Source organism: Natator depressus, chromosome 2 (assembly GCF_965152275.1).
Source record: "Natator depressus isolate rNatDep1 chromosome 2, rNatDep2.hap1, whole genome shotgun sequence".
NCBI lineage: Eukaryota > Metazoa > Chordata > Testudines > Cheloniidae > Natator > Natator depressus.
In genome coordinates, this window is record NC_134235.1 from 85,818,577 (window position 1) to 85,841,985 (window position 23,409).

Here is a 23,409-nt window from a genome sequence, read left to right on the forward strand (position 1 = left end):
TGGTACTAACGTGTGTAGACTTGTCTACATAAAGCTCTTTTTGTTTCCGCCCCATTTCCCACCATTGCCAACATCAGTGCAACAGTCCAGTTGGTGGCAGTGAAAGGAGCGCTAGCTGTATGCAGGATTCTAGCCAGCCCACCAGCATTTTAAGCAACATTACCTAAATCTGGTAAGAGTGAAAAATTGCGGTCACTCCTTTTTCATCGTTAACCTTCCCACTGCGGCTGCCATCTGGTCTCAGCAGTGTTGGGAGAATTTTCAGAAAAAAAAAAATCTTGAGTAGGTAAAGCTTTACTGAATGATAGCAGGAGCGGGATGTAAATACTAAGAGAACAAATGTATGCTTAGTTTGCCCAAGCAGGTCACTTTTTGTTAAATGAACATGTTGCTTATGAGCTGTGAAAGAGCTTGTGTTTTTGTGGTGCATTCTCCTGATAGCTCTACCTCGGGGATCACAGAATCTGTGACCTCCTGTGTGTTTTAAATAAAACTGGGGTGAGTCATTGGAAATCCAGCTAAGAACCACCATATCTGGTGGCTCCACCACTCTCTCTGCTTCCCCACAGACTTCATGGGAGCAGTTTTTTTAGATCAGTCCTTGCTCGGGGAATTTCAGGAGACTAGATTAGTCCTAACGAAAGTGTATCAGTTTTTCTTGGGCACTAATGCCTGTCCTCAGCATTTTATTGATACTAGACTAGATGTATTATGTACAATTACATTTTTCACTGATTCAGAGATTTTAGGAAATTATAGATATTTAACTGCAATGGGAAGGGTTAGTATTGTACCTGAGTGAGTGCCAGTTCCCCTCACAGGGATATTGTGAGCATAAATACATTAAACATTGTGAAGGGATTTGCGAGCTACTAATGAAAAGCACTATTCATGCTAAATAGGCCCAATGGCCTGTGATGGGATGTTAGATGGGGTGGGATCTGAGTTACTACAGAGAATTCTTTCCTGAGTATCTGGCTGATGAATCTTGCCCACATGCTCAGGGTTCAGCTGATTGCCATATTTGGGGTCGGGAAGGAATTTTCCTCCAGGGCAGATTGGAAGAGGCCCTGAGGGTTTTTCGCCTTCCTCTGTAGCATGGGGCATGGGTCACTTGCTGGAGGATTCTCTGCACCTTGAAGTCTTTAAACCATGATTTGAGGACTTCAATAGCTCAGACATAGGTGAGAGGTTTATTGCAGGAGTGGGTGGGTGAGATTCTGTGGCCTGCGTTGTGCAGGAGGTCAGACTAGATGATTATAATGGTCCCTTCTGACCTTAATATCTATGAATATAAGGAATAATATTATTATGATGTACTGTATCTGTCATTCAGGCCCTTGTTTAATATACACAGTATACACATTCTTAATGTTTCTATCTAAATATTCCTTCAGATAAGTATGATAATGTGCTATAAATATAACAATGTCAATTTTCATTGTATATAATAGCGCTGGAGGTATGTATAAATTGCAACTAAATCTACTTATTTAAAAGCAAAAAAAGGGGGGAATCATTTTTACATTTTAATTGTTTTTAACGAGTTCCTTGTTTTTAAATGATCCTGTTGTTGTTATAGGTGATAGATGTTAAGTTACCAGTAAAAACACTGTACAGTTGTCATAAATATAAAGGGAAGGGTAACCACCTTTCTGTATACAGTGCTATAAAATCCCTGCTGGCCAGAGGCAAAATCCTTTCACCTGTAAAGGGTTAAGAACCTAAGGTAATCTCGCTGGCACCTGACCCAAAATGACCAATGAGGGGACAAGATACTTTCAAATCTGGAGGGGAGGAAAAAGGTTTTTTTCTGTCTGTGCCGGGAACAGTTAGTAATCTAGCTAGAAAGTGCGTTCGGTTTTCTTTGTTTTGGCTTGTAAATTCGCTGTGCTGGAGGAAATGTGTATTCCCGTTTTTGTGCCTTTTTGTAACTTAAGGTTTTGCCTAGAGGGATTCTCTATGTTTTGAATCTGACTGCCTGTAAGATTATCTTCCATTCTGATCTTACAGAGTTGTACTCTATCTCTTTTTTTGTTCTTCTAATAAAGTTCTGATTTTTAAGAATCTGATTGTGTTTTTTGGGTCTTAAAAATCCAAGGAGTTGGTGCTCATCTTGTTTTTCTCAAGCCACCCCAGGAAAAGGGATGTAAGGGCGTGGGGGGATATTTTGGGGAAATAGGAACTCCAAGTGGTCCTTTCCCTGTTCTTTGTCTAAAACACTTGGTGGTGGCAGCGTTTTACCTAATCCAAGGGCAAAGACTTTGTGCCTTGGGGAAGTTTTAACCTAAGCTGGTAGAAATAAGCTCAGGGGGTCTTTCATGAGGGTCCCCACATCTGTACCCTAGAGTTCAGAGTGGGGAAGGAACCTTGACAACAGTACTTTACTGTGAAGTTGTATTGCTGTTCTAATGAAAACAGGTAACAGTATTTGAAAGGAAGGAACGAAAAATGAGGGATCTATTTTGCTGATATTTAACACATTTTTTCCCAAAATGGGAATCTGAGTTTCGTGCAATGCAATCACAACCTGAAGAATTACAATGCAGCAATTATAAGACATGAGCTCGAGACTGAAGCATAAGGATCACCCACTTTGTGAAGCATTCACTTAAAACTGCCCTTGTCATCTAGTGAGGCTAATCTTATTCAGTGCAAAGTGTAATTATATTCAGACAGCTTAGAAATGAGGCTACACCTTTTTCACTTGCATATCTGTTTTTGCGAGTTGTGTTTTTGTTGTTGAAAACCAACAGTAATATGGTTTCAGAAAAATGACGTGAAAGCCAGCAACTTAAAGGTATTAACTTAAGCCTGAACCCATCCTTTACAGTTGTAATCTAGCTGCTTTTAAGTCCCTGTATCCCATGCTACTCTGAAACCTGTATCTATAAAAGTAACAACTCATAACAGTTTTGGCTGAGTTCCTGTGTCCCTTCATTGGATTCAGGATTTGAAGAGTATAAGGGAGTAAGATTGCTTATCATAAAATGTCTGACAGTGCATACATCAGAAGGGTTTATGGGATAAAGATACAATCTTTGTCCATCTGCTCAAGATATTTTATAACTTCCTTATTCTTTTGCAGATCACCTACAAGGCTGTCAGTTCCTTTGACCCAGAAATAGATTTATCGAATCAAAGTGGACGAGTTTTAAAGCTAGGAAATGAAACTCATTACCTTTTTTTTGGACTGTATCCTGGGACCACCTATTCTTTTACCATTAGAGCCAGCACAGCAAAAGGATTTGGACCTCCAATCACAAATCAATTCACAACTAAAATATCAGGTATTATATTAAAGTAATTATTATTTCTGTTTTCTTACTATGGTAACCATTATTTTCTTTGTTATTCATCTCTCTTTTGGTGCCTTACCAGCAGTTTGTCAGAAAAATAAAATCAGTTTTCTTCCTTGAAAGTACCAGACAAACTGATATACATTTATGTATTTGAATAATTTTCAGGTGCTTGAAGATCAGTTAGAACATGCACAGTTTTTGAAGTACTGGTTCAAAACCAGGCAACTTATCACCCAAGAAAACATATGATTTATATGCCTTTGGAGTGAGTCCCAGCTGCTTCTTGTTGCAAAATTTAGCACAGGGTTTTTTGGACATGAATCTGAGATAGTTTCATTCAAAGCTCATTCAGCCTCAACATGATTCTAAATTAGTACAGTAACAGTGCTGGAAAATCTCTTTAATGTGGCATGAACAATTGAGAGTACAGCAGAAATGCTACATGTCTAGCACTCACTTAGGAAGTGTAGCAAATTGCCACGCTGCACAAATTCCTAACAGACATGTTGACTGAGGCAGATTTGAAACTGCATTAGACAAGAACATCAGGACCTGTGGTTTTCAGAGAGCGGGAAGACACAACTTCTCTAAAAGCCCATGCACAATATCTTAAAGCCCCCAAAGACTGAGGAACATTGATGGAATGCGATCCTACTGCATGCTCTAAAACACCTATATAATTGATGACAAAATGTGTTCCAAATCTGTAGTGGAGGTGTCCTTATACTCAGCTTCTCTACCATGTTTCTGTGAATTAAACTGACAGTCAGCAACGAACTTGAAGCATGGTCTCAGAACAATAGTCACTCCCAAAAAATGCATTAGCTATCTTTCCCCCCAACTCTCCTTTTTGGAAAATATAAAGCAAGCTAATATGGGTACCGTTTTTTTCATCTTGTGTCCCTGTTACTCCTATTCTCCCTGCATCTCATTGTAACTTTATCATCTTTGTGGTAGAATGAACAGAGAGCAATGCAAAAGCATTAATCAGAAGCACAGTAAGGAATTGAGGAAGGACAATAAATGCAAGTTGGGAATTTTTGTTTTTACTGTACCTAGTAATTGTAGGGATAAATTCACTGGATGATTATCAGCTAAAAAGCCTTGAACATAATTGGCACTGGAATGTAAAGACTAGGGATCCAATTCCCCCACCCCACCTCCCATTGTCTGAAAGAAATCAACAGGACTGCTTGCATTGTAAGATATTACTCAATTTGAGTGAGGGTGGCAGAATCAGGCCCTATGAGAATAGAGAGAAAGAACAAAGTAGTGGAAGAGGAGAAGAATCTAGAGAGTTAGGAACAGTAGTGAAAGGTTAGGATAGCTATTCTCTTTTAAATGGTGGTGTTAATGGTTAAATGGTTAACATGAATGGGAATTACACACATGCATTGAGGGTAAGATATGCCACATGAAGCCGCACCAGCTGTTTCCATGAGCACATCAGATCTCCCGCCCCTCCCCCCCCAACAATCGTCAGGATTAGGTCTCCCCTCCCCTCCCCCCCCCCCCGGCACGGTGAGGCCTACCCCTGTGTTTTGGTGGGACACGAACAGGGAATGCCTATCCCTGGGATTTTCAAAGGAACCCAAGGGACTTAGACACCCAGTCCCCACTGAATTTTAAATAGGAGTTAAGCATCTATTTCTTTTAGGCTTCTTTAAAAATTCCAGCCTGAAGTGGTGGGGATGATTCAGGAGGTGACACTCTTCCCTCTGAGTCAGTCCTATACCAGTGTTCCAGTGTGAGGTTGGAGGATGCTTTGTGCTGTCAATACCTTTCTCTAGTGAGATGTAAAACCAAAGTGCTAAGATCTCCTAAGACTTTTTACAATTGTTCTGGCCAATTTCCAATTTGTGTAATTACATTTTAATCTCTTAAATCTATACTGCATTTTCAGTAGAATAAGATATACTTAACTTCCTATCCTAATAGCGTTGTTATGCCCTGTTAAACAGATGCCATGTTTCATCACAGAATTGGCTGTTTGTCAGTGATGGAAAAAGTGATTCCTTTGTAAATTTGTGGTGTTTTAGGCAGGGCTGGTAGCACCACCTACTAAAGTTGCCTGACACTTCCCATTATAAGACCCTGTTTTCAATTGCTTATAAGTTTGCTAAACTTCAACTGAGCAGGCTAAAATTTTCCATGCTGTCTGACTCAGTCTGATTTTTATTATTATTATTTATTTATTATTTATTTCAGCAAACATGGTTCAGCCATTTCCAGGAACAAAGTTAGGAAATAATACATTGGTTTGCTCAAGTTAAAAAATTCTGGCAACCACTGTGCTTAGTAAATTGAAATTTGGCAGGATGGGTAGTCTTTGTGTCAGGGATGTGCCTTTTACCATCCCTATGAAAATCCATCCACATTTGGCCCAAGTTATAAGCCTTTGAAAAATCACAGTTCATACATGCTCCATGGAGACTTGCTAGAATTTAGCAATTAAAGTCTCTAAAGAGTCTGTCCTCACTGAGCATACTTGAATCTGTCATAGTTCCTTGTGCTAACCAGACTGCTCATGGGCCATTCCCAAGGAGTAGCTGATCATGCTCCAGCCCAGGCTGTGGTGGCTCAGAAAGACTTTCTCTGTAATGTCTGCACCCAGCTGCTCCAGGTTAGGGTGGAGCCAGGCACCAGAACTGAGAACAGGAAGCCTGTCTCCCCTATGCTCTCAGTGACCACCTGCTGGCACCCAGACAGCATGGAAGAGGAAACCATCTAATTGGAATACAGAGGGGACAAAAGATGGAATGGGGAGAGGGAAAGGAGTAGATTGGGATTAGTAGTCTGGTGAGACTGGGGCTGGGGTGGGGGAAGAGAAACTAGGACTGGGAGTTGGGGAGATTGGGAGGTAGGGACTGGGACCAATGAGAGAACTGGTGATAGGGGACTGAGAGGGGAACACTGAAATTAGACAAGGAGCTGGAGGGAGGAGAGAGTTTGGGACTGGTTGAGCAAGGAGACTGGTACTAGGAATGGAGCCAATGGTTCCTGAGTCTCCCTATTTCTCTGCTGTCAGCACATATCTGTGAAACGTCTGGCAATGTGTCCCATCCCCATAGTACTAGTCCACATAGAGGATGGCAACCTACTACTGCTATCAGTTACTTCATTAGATCAAGTAGCAGATATCTGTATGGACCATCTGAGGGATCCAACTCTGCTGAGAGGCCACATGGGAGTCAGTATGATGCCACATGATGGAACTTCTGTTTTTTTCAGTTTGCTTTTTTAAAACCTGGGAAATTATATCCATGACAAAACTATGCTAAAAGAACATTAGTAAGGTTGCAAAGTCAAGTGTTCAAAAGTTTGTAAATGCCAGAATTAAGGGTGCCTTTGCATCCTTAATTCAGCCCCCTTGTATATATGCATTATGATATAGTCTTTAATTACATGATGAAGCACTATGTTTTGCAAAAGACCTCTGCCTCATTCAGTGCACAGTTGGACCTGTTCTAGGGACGAATCAGCTGGTGTAATAATGGAGATTGTTACCTGTAGGACTCCTGCCTTATTTTTTGCAGAATTTGGAAGGAGTGCAATGAATGAGGTAGGGGATTGCAGGAAGAGAATGGATGGTGTCATGGTTAAGACAGTTAAAGTTTGCCCTGGAGAACTGAATTCTGTGTCTGCCTCTGCCAGAGTTCCTGTGTGATACTAGGCAAGTCACTTAGACCAAACTTTTCAGAGATGGTTACTTAACTGTATGTTCCTCATTTTCTGGTTTCCTGACTTGCGACCCCGGGACATTATTTATAGAAGTGCTGAGCACTCACAACTGCAACTGAAATCAATGGGAACTCTGCTTGAATATATAAAGTGCTATATGATACTAGGTACTCTGAAAATCTGGTCCTAGGTGTCTCAAACTGGGCCCTCAAATTTAGTAGATACTTTTGTTCTTAATCTTACTGGTCTCAGTGCTCTGTCTGTAAAATGGAGATAATACCATCCCCTCACCTCACAAGACAGTTGTGAAGATAAACTGATTAATGTTTGTGAAACACTCTGATACTATGGTGATGAACACCATGAAAAACCCATGGGGAAATTAATAAATTTGTCTTCATAGCAGGTTTTGCGATGATATGGCCGAAAGAGCTAATGTGATCCTTGGATATATAAACTGGGTAATCTTGAGTTGCAGAAGAGAGATTATATTCTCTCTGTGTTTGGCAATGGTGCAACCACTACTGAAATACTGTGTCCACAATTCAAGAAGGATGTTGATAAATGGAAGGGGGTTCAGAGAAGAGCCATGAGAATGATTAAAGGATTGGAACATGTGTCTTAGAGTAATAGACTAAAGCAGCTCATTATGTTTAGTTTAGCAAAGAGGCAGTTACGGGGTGACTTGATCACAGTCTGTAAGTAGCTACATGGGGAACAGAAATTTGATAATAGAAGGCTCTTCAGTCTAGCTATATACAAAGCTATAACAAGATCCCAATGGCTGGAAGCTGGAGCTAGACAAATTCTTACCTGAAACAAGGTGCACGTTTTTAATTGAGAAGTTAGCCAGTGGAACAATTTACCAATGGTTATTCTCCATCACTGGAAACGTTTACATTAAGATTAGAAATTTTGTTTAAGATCTGCTGTAGTTCAGTGAAGAATTAATTCAGAGAAGTCCTGTGTTATGCAGAAAGTCAGACTAGAAATCACAATGGTCCCTTCTGGCCTTTTAACCTATAAATCAATGAATAGTGTGCAGTAAATAAGGCCTAGGGCCAAACATTGAACAGTGAGGATAAAAGAAAATTCTGAATAGCAAGTGAACACTGTCCAGCCTATGCACAGAATGAGGTGAAGGCCTTAATGACAATGAAAAAAGTAACAACCACCACCTAACTAAGCCTTGTCTACAGTGGGATTTCAGGCACCAGTGTAGACAGTTTGCACCAGCACAGCTTACTCTGGTTTTAAACTGGGATAAACTGCGCTAATGCTAATCCTGTTGCACTGTTGTAAATGGTGTCTACACTAAGGGATGGCCTCACTAGCTACATGAATGACTGAAATGTCCGTGGTGACAAGATCTGAGGGTATCTCTGATGTTCATCCACCACAGATGTAGCAAGAAAGTTGGGCCTCCATTTTCAAAAGTAATTGGTGATTTTGCATTCTTCAATTTTTGGGTGTTCAAATTGCCAACTAAAAAGAGTTTTGACCTATAAAGGCTGGGTTCTTAGCACTCTCTAAGTGTCAGGCCCTTTGAATGTATATCAAGTTGGGTATCCAAACTGACTAGTTGCTTTTTGAAAATGGCCACGAAGTGTGTTTTTTCTGTTTCATTTTTATTGTAGTTCTGTGTTTTGTTTTTGTTTTTCTGAATTCATTTACTTAATTATCTGTTGTTTAACTTGTGCTGTTGCACTAACTCTGTATTCTAAAGAGGTCTTTATATGTGTCAAATCCATTTTTAAAATAAACTGTTAAAACAAACCTAGAAATAATTAGTCTATTTTGCTTCTTGTTTTTCTGCCTAGCACCATCTATGCCACCCTATGAACTGGAAACACCTTTGAATCAAACTGACAGTACTGTGACAATCCTGCTGAAACCTGCACAGAGCAGAGGAGCTCCTGTCAGGTATAAGGGGGGAAATCTTTACAAAATTAAAATTAAATGGATTAATTTCTTGAATGTGTTTTCTGGGGATTTTCTACACAGAAATCAGAGTCTAAATCCATGTCTGTATTAGTGCTAATTAAATTAAATAACTGAAGAAAATGAAAGTGCTTTGATGTTGAGTGTTCGGGTATTGTTTAAAAGATTTGATCGAGATGCAAGTGGCTTGTTCTTTGAAGATAAGGAACAAAGCCACAGTGCTGTTGTGTGGGTGGCTTCTTTTACTACTTTAAGGTAATTGCTTACTACAATGTTATGAGTTCAAGGACATAGCACACTTTTTATCCTGACCTGCTATGTTTTTATATCTGCTCTTCCTGTTTACCTCAGAATTTACTTACAACTATTTAAGACTTTTACTAAGTTAAATAATACCAGAAAAATGAATTATAAAGTTAATAAAATTTAACATTTAACAGTTAGACCAGTTTGGCAGGAAGAGGAAAGAACACTGAAAAATCAATAGCTCAACCTGTTTAGATTTTTCTACTACTCATTTACATGGATATAACTTCCCATTTTGTAATGGTTTGTATTCCACAAGTAGGTATACGATTTTGTGTAAATCTTACAATGTTTAGATTAAAAGAATTTCATTCTTTACAGAAGGGAACAGAAGAATGACCTGATAGCTTTGAATGTAAACCATTGAGGAGCTCAGCATTCTAAATAAGTGTAATTAAAGACTACAGAAATAGATTTTTGCAAGATTAGGCTCTTTACTTTTGAATTATCAGATAGATTCTAAAACAGTAAATCCTATTGTTACTGAAAGAAAGCATTAACATCCATAATTAAGAACTGTCAAGGCACTTTGATGATGTAGTTTTTGATAATTTTTGTCAGTTTCAGAAGTATGGTTCTGATATATCCAGACATGAGTAAATTGAACTATTCCACTGCACATTATTATTTAATATAGTATTACAGCAAGGTATACTACCTTTAATTAGATTATTTTCTGTTTTCTGTAATATAACATATCTATTTTTGAAGGCTGAATCCAAAAGAAGGAAGGTGCAACCTTATTTACTGTTTAGATCTTTTTTGAATGAGACTTTTTCTTTTGGGAACTGTGGCAGGGTGCTGCAGGAGAAGCCCTAATCAGGTCCTGTCACTCCAGCCCCAATCAGGGGAAATGGGTTGGGGCTGGACCACTAGCTAGGACTGGCCTGGAAACTGGCCACACCTGTCAGCCTTGTTAACAGGGGCTAAAAGCTTGGGAGAAAGTGAGTCCAAAGAAGGGGGTGAAGACCAGGAAGGGAGAGTAAGCTCAGAAGGAGCCAGGAGCCTACTACCCTGTTGCCACTGAGGCCTGTGCTAGGACAAATTTATACATAATCTGTAAATAGTTGAAGTCTGGTGGTGGGGACCGGACAGAGGAATAAAGAGCATGGATGTTGCACCAGCTTGAAGTGGTCCTGACTCATTGGGGAGTGGGGCTAGGAGGCCAAACCCAGCAGGGTGCGGTAAGCAGCCCCATTGCAGGAACATACGAAACAGTTGAGAAAAAACTGAAAGCAATAAAATCAGATTTTATCTGAACTGGCCTGTTTTACAGATTATACTAGAACTGGAATCACATATATTTTCCCTCTTTCTAGCTTTCCTGTTTCAAACCATTTTATTAAATAACTTTGGTTCATCTCATCTTATTTCTCAGTGTTGTAGTACGGTCCTGAATATAAACATCTGGATTAAAATGGCACAAAGTAGTTATGTTACCATATAAACACAGGCTTGTTAGACCACAGCTAAAGAACCAGTTCAATTGCTTTTATCTAGCCTACTGAATTAAATACGGTTTGACTCCTGGAAATTATCGATAGGTTGAAAATCTCACCCACAATACAAAGGCGCTAGTTGGGAGATTTTAAAATGCCAAGTAAGGAGATAAGCGGTTAGGGAAATAGAAAGAGGGATTTAGAATAACATCAAACTACAGAGCTGACAGAATCAGATGAACACATGACAGCAAATTTACAAAGCTCTTTTGCAACAGCACCTAAAATAAAATAGGTGCAGATGCCAAACTACTAGTGTAAATAATGAGTGAAAGAGGAAATAAAAATTAAAGTTAGAATTTCTTTAATATTATTTAAAGTTTTATTGTGCATTACACACTCAGATATATTGTCACTGCATCGTTTACAGAACATGTTCTGGGAATGGATTTTATTTTTTTAATCTATATTCACTGGGTGTTGAAAATTCAGCTATACTTCATGTATGCACTTCACTAAGTAAGATGGTTGTCTATTGATTCTGTTATAACCACCCTGCTTCGTTAATGCAGATTCTTGGAATTGCACTAAACTTTTCAGTGTAAATTGTTGTTGTCATTTTATTGATCAACACATCAGCTGCGTCATATACAATTATTTAATTCCTGCAGTGGGTAGGGAAAGTACAGAATCTAGTATTCAAGTCAGTGATGCCAATACTTGAGGTAACTAAGAGCTTTGATTTCTTTTCCATGATTAAATATTTTTCTTTAGTGAAATATAAAAAACTTATTTTTTTACCTTGTTTAGAATCCCCTCACCCATAATCACAATATACAAAAGAAATGCTTATTGTTTGGCAGTTAAAGGAAACTTCAAAAAGTAGACTTTGTAGACATGTGCAAGAGCCTCTATTTGCCACAGTAAAGTTCATGTTAATCAAGGAGACCAAGCTGTACTTCAGTTTTAAAAGAATCACACAATATAATAGTGTTAAAATATATTTTAACAGTTATAATACAGTAAAATAGTATAGTCTTCTGTGTTTTATGGCTGTTACTTTGTTTATTTCCAGGTGATTATTTTTTAGTTATATTTCTGTAAAGAAATAATACATTCAATAGTAATTAATATATTTACTTATTTATCTGTTGCTTTAGCTATATTGGTTTAGAATATTTGTGATTTACAAGACTTTTTGTCCTGTGAGTTTGTAAAGGCTTCTGGTTGAGTGGAAATTGTCTGAATATGTTTATTATATATATGTCTCTTTCTGCAAATTGCGTGTTGTGTTATGTTATGTGAAAGCAAGTACATTATAAAAAGATGTATAATATTTTAAAACCATACCCACAAGTATGCATGTTCTGTAAAGTATATGCTATTAAACATACATTCAAACTCTCTTCTACACAACAGTTTTACTTTCATCTTAGTATGTCCCAAACTGAGCTTGCTAAATGTATCCGGAATCCCAGAGACACAGAAATGCAGGATCAGATCCTCAGCAGGTGTTCATTGGTGTAGTTCTATTAAGTTGGATGGAGCAACACCACATGGTAAGGACCTGGCTCATAGTGAGAGGGAGAAAGTAATCCTCAAAGATCACATGTATGTATTTATTAACTATAAGAGGAGCTGGTAAAGACTCTTATATTGAGGTTACCCTCCACTTTCTGTTATAAACCATTCTTGTGACCTTTTTTGGAGAAGTCTAATACCTCCATCATTTTCAAAAATCTTTGAAATTTGGCAAGGAGAAGTAGACCAGGCTAAAGATGTGCCTTTTCTTTGTCCTATAAAATTCCATTCAGGTTAGCTGAGTTATAAACTGTTAAATATCACTGTTTACCTTCTCTTGCTTGTGTTGTCACTAACCTGAACATGAACATTGTAGGTTTCAGAGTAACAGCCGTGTTAGTCTATATTCGCAAAAAGAAAAGGAGTACTTGTGGCACCTTAGAGACTAACCAATTTATTTGAGCATGAGCTTTCATGAGCTACAGCTCACTTCATTGGATGCATACTGTGGAAACTGCAGAAGATATTATATACATAGAGACCATGAAACAATACCTCCTCCCACCCCACTCTCCTGCTGGTAATAGCTTATCTAAAGTGATCATCAAGTTGGGCCATTTCCAGCACAAATCCAGGTTTTCTCACCCTCCGACCCTCCACACACAAACTCACTCTCCTGCTGGTAATAGCCCATCCAAAGTGACCACTCTCTTCACAATGTGTATGATGATCAAGGTGGGCCATTTCCAGCACAAATCCAGGTTTTCTCACCCCCCCCACCCCCATACACACACAAACTCACTCTCCTGCTGGTAATAGCTCATCCAAAGTGACCACTCTCCCTACAATGTGCATGATAATCAAGGTGGGCCATTTCCAGCACAAATCCAGGTTTTCTCACACACACCCCCCAACACACACACAAACTCACTCTCCTGCTGGCAATAGCTCATCCAAACTGACCACTCTCCCCACAATGTGCATGACAATCAAGGTGGGCCATTTCCAGCATAAATCCAAGTTTAACCAGAACGTCTGGGGGGGGGGGGTAGGAAAAAACAAGAGGAGATAGGCTACCTTGCATAATGACTTAGCCACTCCCAGTCTCTATTTAAGCCTAAATTAATAGTATCCAATTTACAAATGAATTCCAATTCAGCAGTTTCTCGCTGGAGTCTGGATTTGAAGTTTTTTTGTTGTAAGATAACGACCTTCATGTCTGTGATTGCGTGACCAGAGAGATTGAGGTGTTCTCCGACTGGTTTATGAATGTTATAATTCTTGACATCTGATTTGTGTCCATTTATTCTTTTACGTAGAGACTGTCCAGTTTGACCAATGTACATGGCAGAGGGGCATTGCTGGCACATGATGGCATATATCACATTGGTGGATGTGCAGGTGAACGAGCCTCTGATAGTGTGGCTGATGTTATTAGGCCCTGTGATGGTGTCCCCTGAATAGATATGTGGGCACAGTTGGCAACGGGGTTTGTTGCAAGGATAGGTTCCTGGGTTAGTGGTTCTGTTGTGTGGTATGTGGTTGTTGGTGAGTATTTGCTTCAGGTTGGGGGGCTGTCTGTAGGCAAGGACTGGCCTGTCTCCCAAGATTTGTGAGAGTGTTGGGTCATCCTTCAGGATAGGTTGTAGATCCTTAATAATGCGTTGGAGGGGTTTTAGTTGGGGGCTGAAGGTGACGGCTAGTGGCGTTCTGTTATTTTCTTTGTTAGGCCTGTCCTGTAGTAGGTGACTTCTGGGAACTCTTCTGGCTCTATCAATCTGTTCCTTCACTTCCGCAGGTGGATATTGTAGTTGTAAGAATGCTTGATAGAGATCTTGTAGGTGTTTGTCTCTGTCTGAGGGGTTGGAGCAAATGCGGTTGTATCGCAGAGCTTGGCTGTAGACGATGGATCGTGTGGTGTGGTCAGGGTGAAAGCTGGAGGCATGTAGGTAGGAATAGCAGTCAGTAGGTTTCCGGTATAGGGTGGTGTTTATGTGACCATTGTTTATTAGCACTGTAGTGTCCAGGAAGTGGATCTCTTGTGTGGACTGGACCAGGCTGAGGTTGATGGTGGGATGGAAATTGTTGAAATCATGGTGGAATTCTTCAGGGGCTTCTTTTCCATGGGTCCAGATGATGAAGATGTCATCAATTTAGCGCAAGTAGAGTAGGGGCATTAGGGGACGAGAGCTGAGGAAGCGTTGTTCTAAATCAGCCATAAAAATGTTCGCATACTGTGGGGCCATGCGGGTACCCATAGCAGTGCCGCTGATCTGAAGGTATACATTGTCCCCAAATGTAAAATAGTTATGGGTAAGGACAAAGTCACAAAGTTCAGCCACCAGGTTAGCCGTGACATTATCGGGGATAGTGTTCTTGATGGCTTGTAGTCCATCTTTGTGTGGAATGTTGGTGTAGAGGGCTTCTACATCCATAGTGGCCAGGATGGTGTTATCAGGAAGATCACCGATGGATTGTAGTTTCCTTAGGAAGTCAGTGGTGTTTGTGTGTGTGGTTTTTGGAGGGGGGTGAGGAGGTGAAAGAACCTGGATTTTTGCAGGAAATGGCCCACCTTGGTTATCATACACATTGTGAAGAGAGTGGTCACTTTGGATGGGCTATTACCAGCAGGAGAGTGAGTTTGTGTGGGGCGGGGGCGGAGGGTGAGAAAACCTGGATTTGTGCTGGAAATGGCCCAACCTGATGATCACTTTAGATAAGCTATTACCAGCAGGAGAGTGGGTGGGAGGAGGTATTGTTTCATGGTCTCTGTGTATATAATGTCTTCTGCAGTTTCCACAGTATGCATCCGATGAAGTGAGCTGTAGCTCACGAAAGCTCATGCTCAAATAAATTGGTTAGTCTCTAAGGTGCCACAAGTACTCCTTTTTTTTTTATGAACATTGTAAAGATTTGGGACAATGCCACCATGAAAGCATCAACACAAACTGCACTGGGAATACCTGGCAGCTGCCAGAGCAGCCGTTGTGGCAGACTTGGGGAAAGGAAAGACTAAGGGAGGAGAAAGCCAAGGCAAACCTGGCTCCTCCCCACCGTCTGACCACACCTTCTGGAGCCAGTATATGGCCCTATCAAATCATCACCCTTCTGGAACACTACATGGGACATGAGCTTTCTCAACTCAAAAGGAAAAAAAAAACCAAAAGACCAAGGAATTACATACAAAAAGCCATGTTAAAATAAAGTTATTTAAGTTGCAAAGTCAAGCATTTCCAAGTTAGAAAATGGCAGAATTAAGGTTACTGGTACAACCTTTATTTAGCCCCTTTCTGCATGTGCATTATGATACAGTCTTCAGTTTTACGATCACATACTATTTTTTCCAAAGGGACCCTGCATTATTCAATGCACAGGCTGGATGCACAAGGGAACAGAGTGAGGTTTATGGGGAAGTGTGAAATTGTCATTTCCTGCCTTTTGAGCATTTGACTTTGAAGCCTTCCTAACGTTCTTTTAATGTGGCTTTTTTGTGTGTACTTTAAATTATATTTCAGTCTAAACAAAAGTTCACAACAAAGGCTATCCATTCAGAACTTTACTTGCCATTGAAAAATCCCAAAGGTGTGCCAAAACATAAATTGTCCAAAGCAGCAGCATAATTCTCCACATGTAAATTATCCATCACCCTACAAAAAGTCTTCTAATATAGGACCATTGTAGCACCTTTAAAAGAGGGGAAAGTGACATAAAATCTTCAGGCCAGATTCTGCCTGGCTCTTATGAGAAGTTTGCGGTGTGGAGGGAGCCCCTTTTTGCACCCCCTGCCAGCCCACTCAGAATTACAGCCTGTTCAGTGGCTGCTCCATATTTACTACCCGGAAGCACAATGTTCCCTGAAGGTGATAAAAAGGAGAATCCCCTACATACACACTGGCCAGCACAATAGGCTGGCCAAGTGTATACAAGTAAATAACACCACACACTGGAGTTGGGCCGCAGCCACTCTGTACCTAAAAGGTATTCTGGCTCCTCATGGCAGAAAGCATCTTAGTTCTCCCTTTGGGGTGATGGAGCTCCTCTCTAGCCCCTGTATAGGGCTATGCCTAAAGGGCACTGTGGACCCCCTAAAGAGGGGGGGAAGAGAGAGAGATACCTAGGTCCAGCTTTACATGAAATGAGGTCAGAGAGCAGGATGCAGTTTCATGCATGATTTGTGTCTGCAGATACCACAAGTGAGAGCACAAACTCAGGGTCCAAGCACGTAAGCATTTAGACATTTGAATACTGAATCGCATAGTCAGAGGCCATGTTTGCACACACAGTTGCCCAGTTTATATGCAAAAGTGTAGTAATAGTACATGCACAAGAAGGCATCCAAATGAATGCAGTTTCAACCAGCATCAAGTGAGTTTGATTTTCCTGTAGAAATGTCTGTTCTCTATTTGCCTATCGTAACCTTCCTTCTTGTTTATATTTTATTTAGAATGCATAATTTAGGCGTGTGTAAAGGTGTGTAGTTGAATGCTGGTCTGTGGGCTCAGCTCCTGCTACTTGCCATTGTCTGCAACCTGTATTTCCAAATCATAGTTTTACAACTTGTAAGTCAGCCAACAAGCTTGCTTGAGCAAGTTTGAGATCAAGAAATGATGGAGCTTTATTGAAGCTCATCATTGTCACTTCTTTATGGCAAACAAGTATTCTTCTTTACAGCTGAAGGGTCAATCTCAGTTTAATTGAGGGAGCAGTGCAATAATTGCTTATACTGTAAAAATGTTGTAATCCTTTTTTGTTATGCTATAGAACTTGCTTTGAATTTTTACTGTGACTGGAATTAGAATTTTTGGTCCAAGTTGCTTAGGTGCTTTTACAGAAGCTTATGTGTTACGCTAGCTTGTTTTGAAATTGGCACAATGTTTTTACTGCAGCTAGTCCCAGGATCCCTTGGCAAATGAGACTTTGATTCCTTAACTCCTACAGGCAGTGCCAAGTGTCACTGACAACCCCACCGATAATGGTACCTGTTAATGTCATCTATTAACATGATTATTAAAACTTAATCCATAACAATTAAAATAAGAGAGATCTTAAGCAACTCCAGTGTTAGAACAGGATGGGTAAAGTACATCGTAAATCTAATCAGGTAACTTTTCTGTTTCATAGAAACCTATGAAAATTCAGAGGGAAGGGCAAGCCCAGGGTTGCGGGGTGGGGACTGCTCCCCTTCCCCTGCAGTAAATGACGTTCCTTTGATTTGTTGTCTCTTGAGTGTTCCAAGGGAGTAAAAAGTGATAAAAACATGCTTTGTCCATTATAGCGAGCAGATCAGTCTCTGAATATATACACACAGTAGTGCCAGTTTTACAGTCACTCTTCAGAATAGGACCATGCTTTAAGCACTGAGGCATTACAGCCCACATTTTTAACAGTGCGCATACACTTCTGTGCCAGACTTCCATGCACACAAGTCCACTGTTCAAAAAACATAGTGGAAAGATGCTGTTGCACTGTGTTCCTGCATTTGTTGAAGTAAAGCCGGGCTTCATTTTGTTTTTTACGATATTATCTGGAAGGATAAGGCTGTATAATTCAGGTGTTCCCTAAGTAGCTGATGAACAGGATTGCATGGGAATGTATCTTTCAACAATATTTGTTTGTTTGTTTTTCCCCTTTTTGAGGAGATTTATCACACTAACTGTTTGTATCATCAAAATTATTGTTGTTGTTTTGTTTATTAATATTACCATGGCTCCATTCAGAATTAATGCCACGTTGAGCTTAGAACTGTCAGACATATAAGTGATATGATCTTTGTCTTGAGCAGCTTTCAGTCTGTTAGTGTTACTATATAACATACATGTGCCCTCTCCCCAGTTGAGCAGTGGGATTTTGCACAGTGTGACTTATGTCCCACGGAAGCCATCTTTTCCATAAAAACAATGGTAGCCAAGAAAATTAACTTACTCTTTACCATGCAATTGTTGTTACCTTATTCCACAATGATGGGAAGAAATAACCTGGGTCACTATTTAATTTTGTTACCCATAACTACTTTTCTTTGTTTTCAACAAATTTTCCTAGAGAGGTTAACTTTACCATGGTTTGAATCTCATTAGTTTTTCTCCTCTTGAGGGTCACATTCCAAAGTAAGGTGATGTCCCAAGTGAAAGGAATAGAACAGTTTCTAGTGAGCATTCATCTACTTCATAGAATCATTACTTGGCTCAACCTAGTCAGTTATATTTGGAAGTCATAGCAGGCTAGGCACTGAGGTGTTGCCCATCAAGGCCCATATGCATTGGCAGTATTGTGTAGAGATGTTCTTTTGTCTTGTTTGGCTCTTGCAGACTCAGTTAGTTTTCATGAACATTAACGCTGACTGAGCATTTTAAAATGAAGAAAGAGAAAAGTTTGATTACAGTGACTGTGACTTAAAGCAAATGCATTGTACTGCATTATGTACTCTGAGATTATCTGACAAAATGTCTACTAATTCGTACGTTCCAAATGTTAAGAGAATTTTAAAATACATTTGGTAGTAAAAGTAGATCAAGTGACTGAGGAAAACCGTGGCAACAGGTTCACACAGCCCATGGCCATTTTCACCATCAGGCCCAAAATCTTGTGTGATTTTCTTACTTTCAGGTTCTATTACAAAACCCAAGCTCTAATAATTACTGAGCATTAGGCTGAATTTCCTATAGGTATTTGTCCTTCTACAATGGCACATTTGTCTTCTACAAATAATTATTAAATGTTTATTTTGTTTTTCATTGGTGATAGAGTGCAGTGTTTGTGAGTAGAGTGCTCACAGAGTTTGCTGGACTAATAACCTTGGCATCAGCCAGGCACAGCACAAGTCTTCCCTACTCATGGGCCTCAGATTATCAGTTCCAGTCCTGAATCTCTTGACTAGAAAATATCACCCTTGCGTAACTGTGCAAGTTTCTTCATTTTAAAATGCTCAGAAGCTATGCTCAAAAGGATATTAAAATAGTATTAAAACACCTATTTGCTTATGACTCTGACAGGTTTTTTCCCTCAGGAGAGCCCCATTTCTAAGTGAGAATAAGGTTGACGGGCAGTGCCCAGCATCAGTGTGAAAATCTTGGTTCAGGCTTTTTGGTGTGCATATAGAGCTAGATTATGGCATTTAGCCGTGGACCCACACTGAGGGCAGTGCAGATTCACATCACTACATTGCTCCGGGGAAGTTACAAAGGGATTGTGCCTCCTGTGTTTAGGGGGAGGGCATACACTACTTCATCCCTTTGGAGGCTGCTATGAATAAACCAAGAACACCGCCTTTTATTCAACTGCTAGGGGTTGTCTTCATAGATCCAAACATTCCAAGGCCAGAAGAGGCCGTTGTGATCAACTAGTCTGATCTTTGGAATAAAAGAGACCATAGAACTTCCCCAAAATAATTTCTTGAACATACATTTTAAAAAAATTATCTAATCTTAATTTAAAAATGGTCAGTGATGGAGAATTTACTACGACTCAATGGTTAATTATTCTCACTATCTTGCAGAGGTCTTGTGGAAAGAATATGTCATCATGTAACTAAAATTAAAGACAATCATAATGCAAACATGTAAGGAGGCAGAATTAAGGTTGCAGGAGCAAATTAAATTCTGGCATTTCATCACTTTTAACCTAAATAACTTTATTTTATATAATTGTTTTGTCTGTAATTGTATTAAAGTAGCATCTTGAGCAGACATTCCAAGGAAACAAGTCAGTGTCCTCATCTGATCACAAGTAAAATTAGGAAGGAGAGGAGAAACTCTATATGGAGGGAGAAAAAATTAGCTATTAATGTGCTCCCAATGAAACATTACCGTTGTATGCTGAATAATGTTTCATTTCACTAAAAAGAAAAGGAGTACTTGTGGGACCTTAGAGACTAACCAATTTATTTGAGCATGAGCTTTCGTGAGCTACAGCTCACTTCATAGCTCACGAAAGCTCATGCTCAAATAAATTGGTTAGTCTCTAAGGTGCCACAAGTACTCCTTTTCTTTTTGCGAATACAGACTAACACGGCTGTTACTCTGAAACCTTTCATTTCACTGAACATTAATATGAAAAGCTTTCTTTACACAGTACTATTCATTTAAGCAGGTGGAGGAATCAATGGCATTTCCAACAAGTGTCATGACAGTAAAACATTACTACGTAAGAGCTAATCTGCAAAACCAGCTTACATTAAATGACATAAAGAAACATTACAGCCACTTACTGGACTGTACTACTGATAACATCTACTATTTAGAAAGGAGCAATAGAAATGCTTCATCTTCACATAGATGTCAAGAATGGTAAGATCGATGTCTAAGGCACTATAGAAGTGTTGAATTTGGGAAGAGATTACTGTGGATGATGGGGGTAAAGGGATTAACTACATTCTAATCTTTAGAGTTGAAACTGTTTTCAGGATTAGCATTACAGGGCAGTAGCAGCACAAGGCTAGAACCTCATCTGTATTTAACAGCTGTTTTGATCCTAAATTATGCAGAAGCTCTCATCTAGCTGGAAAGAGCTGTAAGGGGTCATGCTGGCAAAAACACCTTTGCCCCTCGTGCGTTCCTGCCTGCAGAGAGAGAATACAAAGTCAGCATTAACTTACCACAGATGACATGCGAGTCTGGGGAAGAGGAGACAATGCCTCAAAGATCAGCTGTTCCCCTGGACCTGCTTATCTCATTTCCTGCTGCTGGCCAGTGCCCTGCAGACTCTCCACAGAGGAACACTGTTAGACTCAAAGGAAAGGGGAATGATGCCACAGAGATGGCAATCTCCTATTCCAGTTTCCTGAGCTGGGATCCACTGGCTCCCCATACTCTCCACTTGTGGAAACAGAAACTATGATATGGCCCTAAATTGAATAGAGGGGAAGCTGTGGATATGTGTACACTGCAGTTAAACACCGGTGGGCTGGCGCGTGTCACCTGACTTGGGCTTGTGGGGCTCAGGCTGTGGGGCTATAAAACTGTAGTGTAGATATCTGGGATTGGGCTGGAGCAAACATGTCCCTATTTCTATGCTACAGCACAGCGAATTACAGAACAGCCCTTGAAGGAGGGGGAGGTTTGTGAAAAGCATTCCTTCTCTACGCATGGCCTGCTAATTCTGATGCATCCAGTTATTTAATTCTTCAGCCTAATTTGAGAATAACTCTCCAGCACAAATGTGGAATGGCAAATAGGCTCAGTGCTCCAGTGTTAACATTACATTTGCAAATCTATTAGCTAGGCTCCTGCTCTTGAAATTATTTCTCCATTTCTTTATGGTACACAAGGAGTTTGATCCATCTGCAAAGGCATTATTTTGCATTTACATGTATGTCTTAATAACTGCCTTCTGCTTAAACAAGATATGTCCAATTTCCCATATATATAAGTTTGGATGTTGTAGCATTTGCAAAGCTTCTATATCTCATGTGCCTTTCCCAAAGCACATTTGTATCACTGCAATAGTTTTAGTTGTTGAAAAGCACAGAAGTAAAGCAGCAGTTACAAAAGTCTGTTTCTTAGAGGTGGCACATTCTGAGTATAATGGGGTACATCAGATATTAATACTTGTACTATAGTAACTTTCATCAAAAGATCTGAAAACATGTTGTTTGAGAAACAGTACCATCAGTTCATCTAGGCGAGTGGTATCCCATCTCTTACAGTGTCTACTACCAGAAAGGTGGGGAAACAAAAAAATACCTGTAATGCAACCAGTCACTTGTGCATGATCTGTGACTGAAGATACTTCCTGTTTCCTTAAGACCATCACTTTATTTCTTAAACCACAATTTGCACAGCCACAGATTTTGTTTGCATTCTTCAAATGATCCAACCCCTTCCCAAATCAAGCCACAATATGTAATTATCTGACCTCCAGATTTCAGGGTGAATTCCTTAAATTGATTACAGTGTAAAGTGGTATTTCCTAAAGATGTGTACAGATCTCAAAATTAATTATTCTGGACGTTTGGATTTGTGACCAGGCACATTCATCCTATTTAGATTAATGAAAAAAGAGAGCCTCCCTGTTAATTGCGGGAACTTATCCTCTGTTCTCTTAGTAGACCCTGAACACTTTTTCTCTTCCTACAGTTGGAGGGGAGGAAAAGTGAGTCCTTGTTTAGTCCCTTCTATCCCCCACATTGTGGAGGTAGGGGGACAGCATTGAGGAAAGAAGACCTGATGGGCTCCGTCTCCATCTTCATTTTCCCTAGCTTCTGTGGTTGGAAGGAGGTGGGAAGAGGCTGATCACTTGAATGCCACTGGCTGCACTATTCAGGCTGAGCTAATGGAATTCCATCTAGTCTATTCAGCAATGGATCTCATGGTCTGAAGTTGTGCCTGGGCCTCCTTCGGCATGAAAGGTAGTCAAACTGACTGCCCCACCTTGTGAACGTTGGCAAACATTTGAGAGTTCAGAACAGCACCACTGTGTCATAAATTTGTGACAGTTTGGGGTTTTTTTTCCTTTTGCTTCTTCTGAATGATCTGCCCTTTAATATAACTTAGCATTCATGTTCTCCTTTCATGAGACAGAATAAAAAGGAAGGACCAATCAGCTTCCACCAGGCTTTCAGTGATTTGAATACTTCACCCAAGTCTCTCTACCTCAGTTCCTTTCTAGGTTAATAATCCTAGCTGTTGCTTTCTTTGTTTCTTTTGGTTAACCAGTTTTTAATCTATAACGAGACTTTGTCCCTGTCAAGGTTCCTTTCCCACTCTGAACTCTAGGGTACAGATATGGGGACCTGCATGAAAACCTCCTAAGCTTACTTTTACCAGCTTAGGTTAAAACTTCCCCAAGGTACAAACTATTTTACCTTTTGCCCTTGTACTTTATCGCTGCCACCACCAAACATCTAACCGGTATATTACTGGGAAAGAGTCCATTTGGAAACGTCTTTCCCCCCAAAATCCTCCCAACCCTTACACCCCCTTTCCTGGGGAAGGCTTGATAAAAAATCCTCACCAATTTGCATAGGTGAACACAGACCCAAACCCTTGAATCTTAAGAACAATGAAAAAGCAATCAGATTCTTAAAAGAAGAATTTTAATAGAAGAAAAAGTAAAAAGAATCACCTCTGTAAAATCAGGATGGTAAATACCTTACAGGGTAATTAGATTCAAAACAGAGAGAATCCCTCTAGGCAAAACCTTAAGTTACAAAAAGACACAAAAACAGGAATCTACATTCCATTCAGCACAGCTTATTTTCTCAGCCATTTAAAGGAATCAGAATC

The 23,409-nt window shown here is 39.9% G+C and overlaps 1 protein-coding gene across 11 annotated transcripts in view; it reads left to right on the forward strand.

The window, feature by feature from the left end:
* The window catches only part of PTPRM (protein tyrosine phosphatase receptor type M), a 720,827-nt gene that overhangs the window by 431,083 nt on the left and 266,335 nt on the right, over positions 1-23,409 (forward strand). For all 11 annotated transcript variants that reach the window (XM_074944607.1, XM_074944608.1, XM_074944612.1 and 8 more), the window contains exons 10-11: positions 3,089-3,290; positions 8,804-8,906. In XM_074944607.1, coding sequence (XP_074800708.1) covers positions 3,089-3,290; positions 8,804-8,906 — 305 coding nt within the window. The remainder of the gene's footprint in view (positions 1-3,088; positions 3,291-8,803; positions 8,907-23,409) is intronic.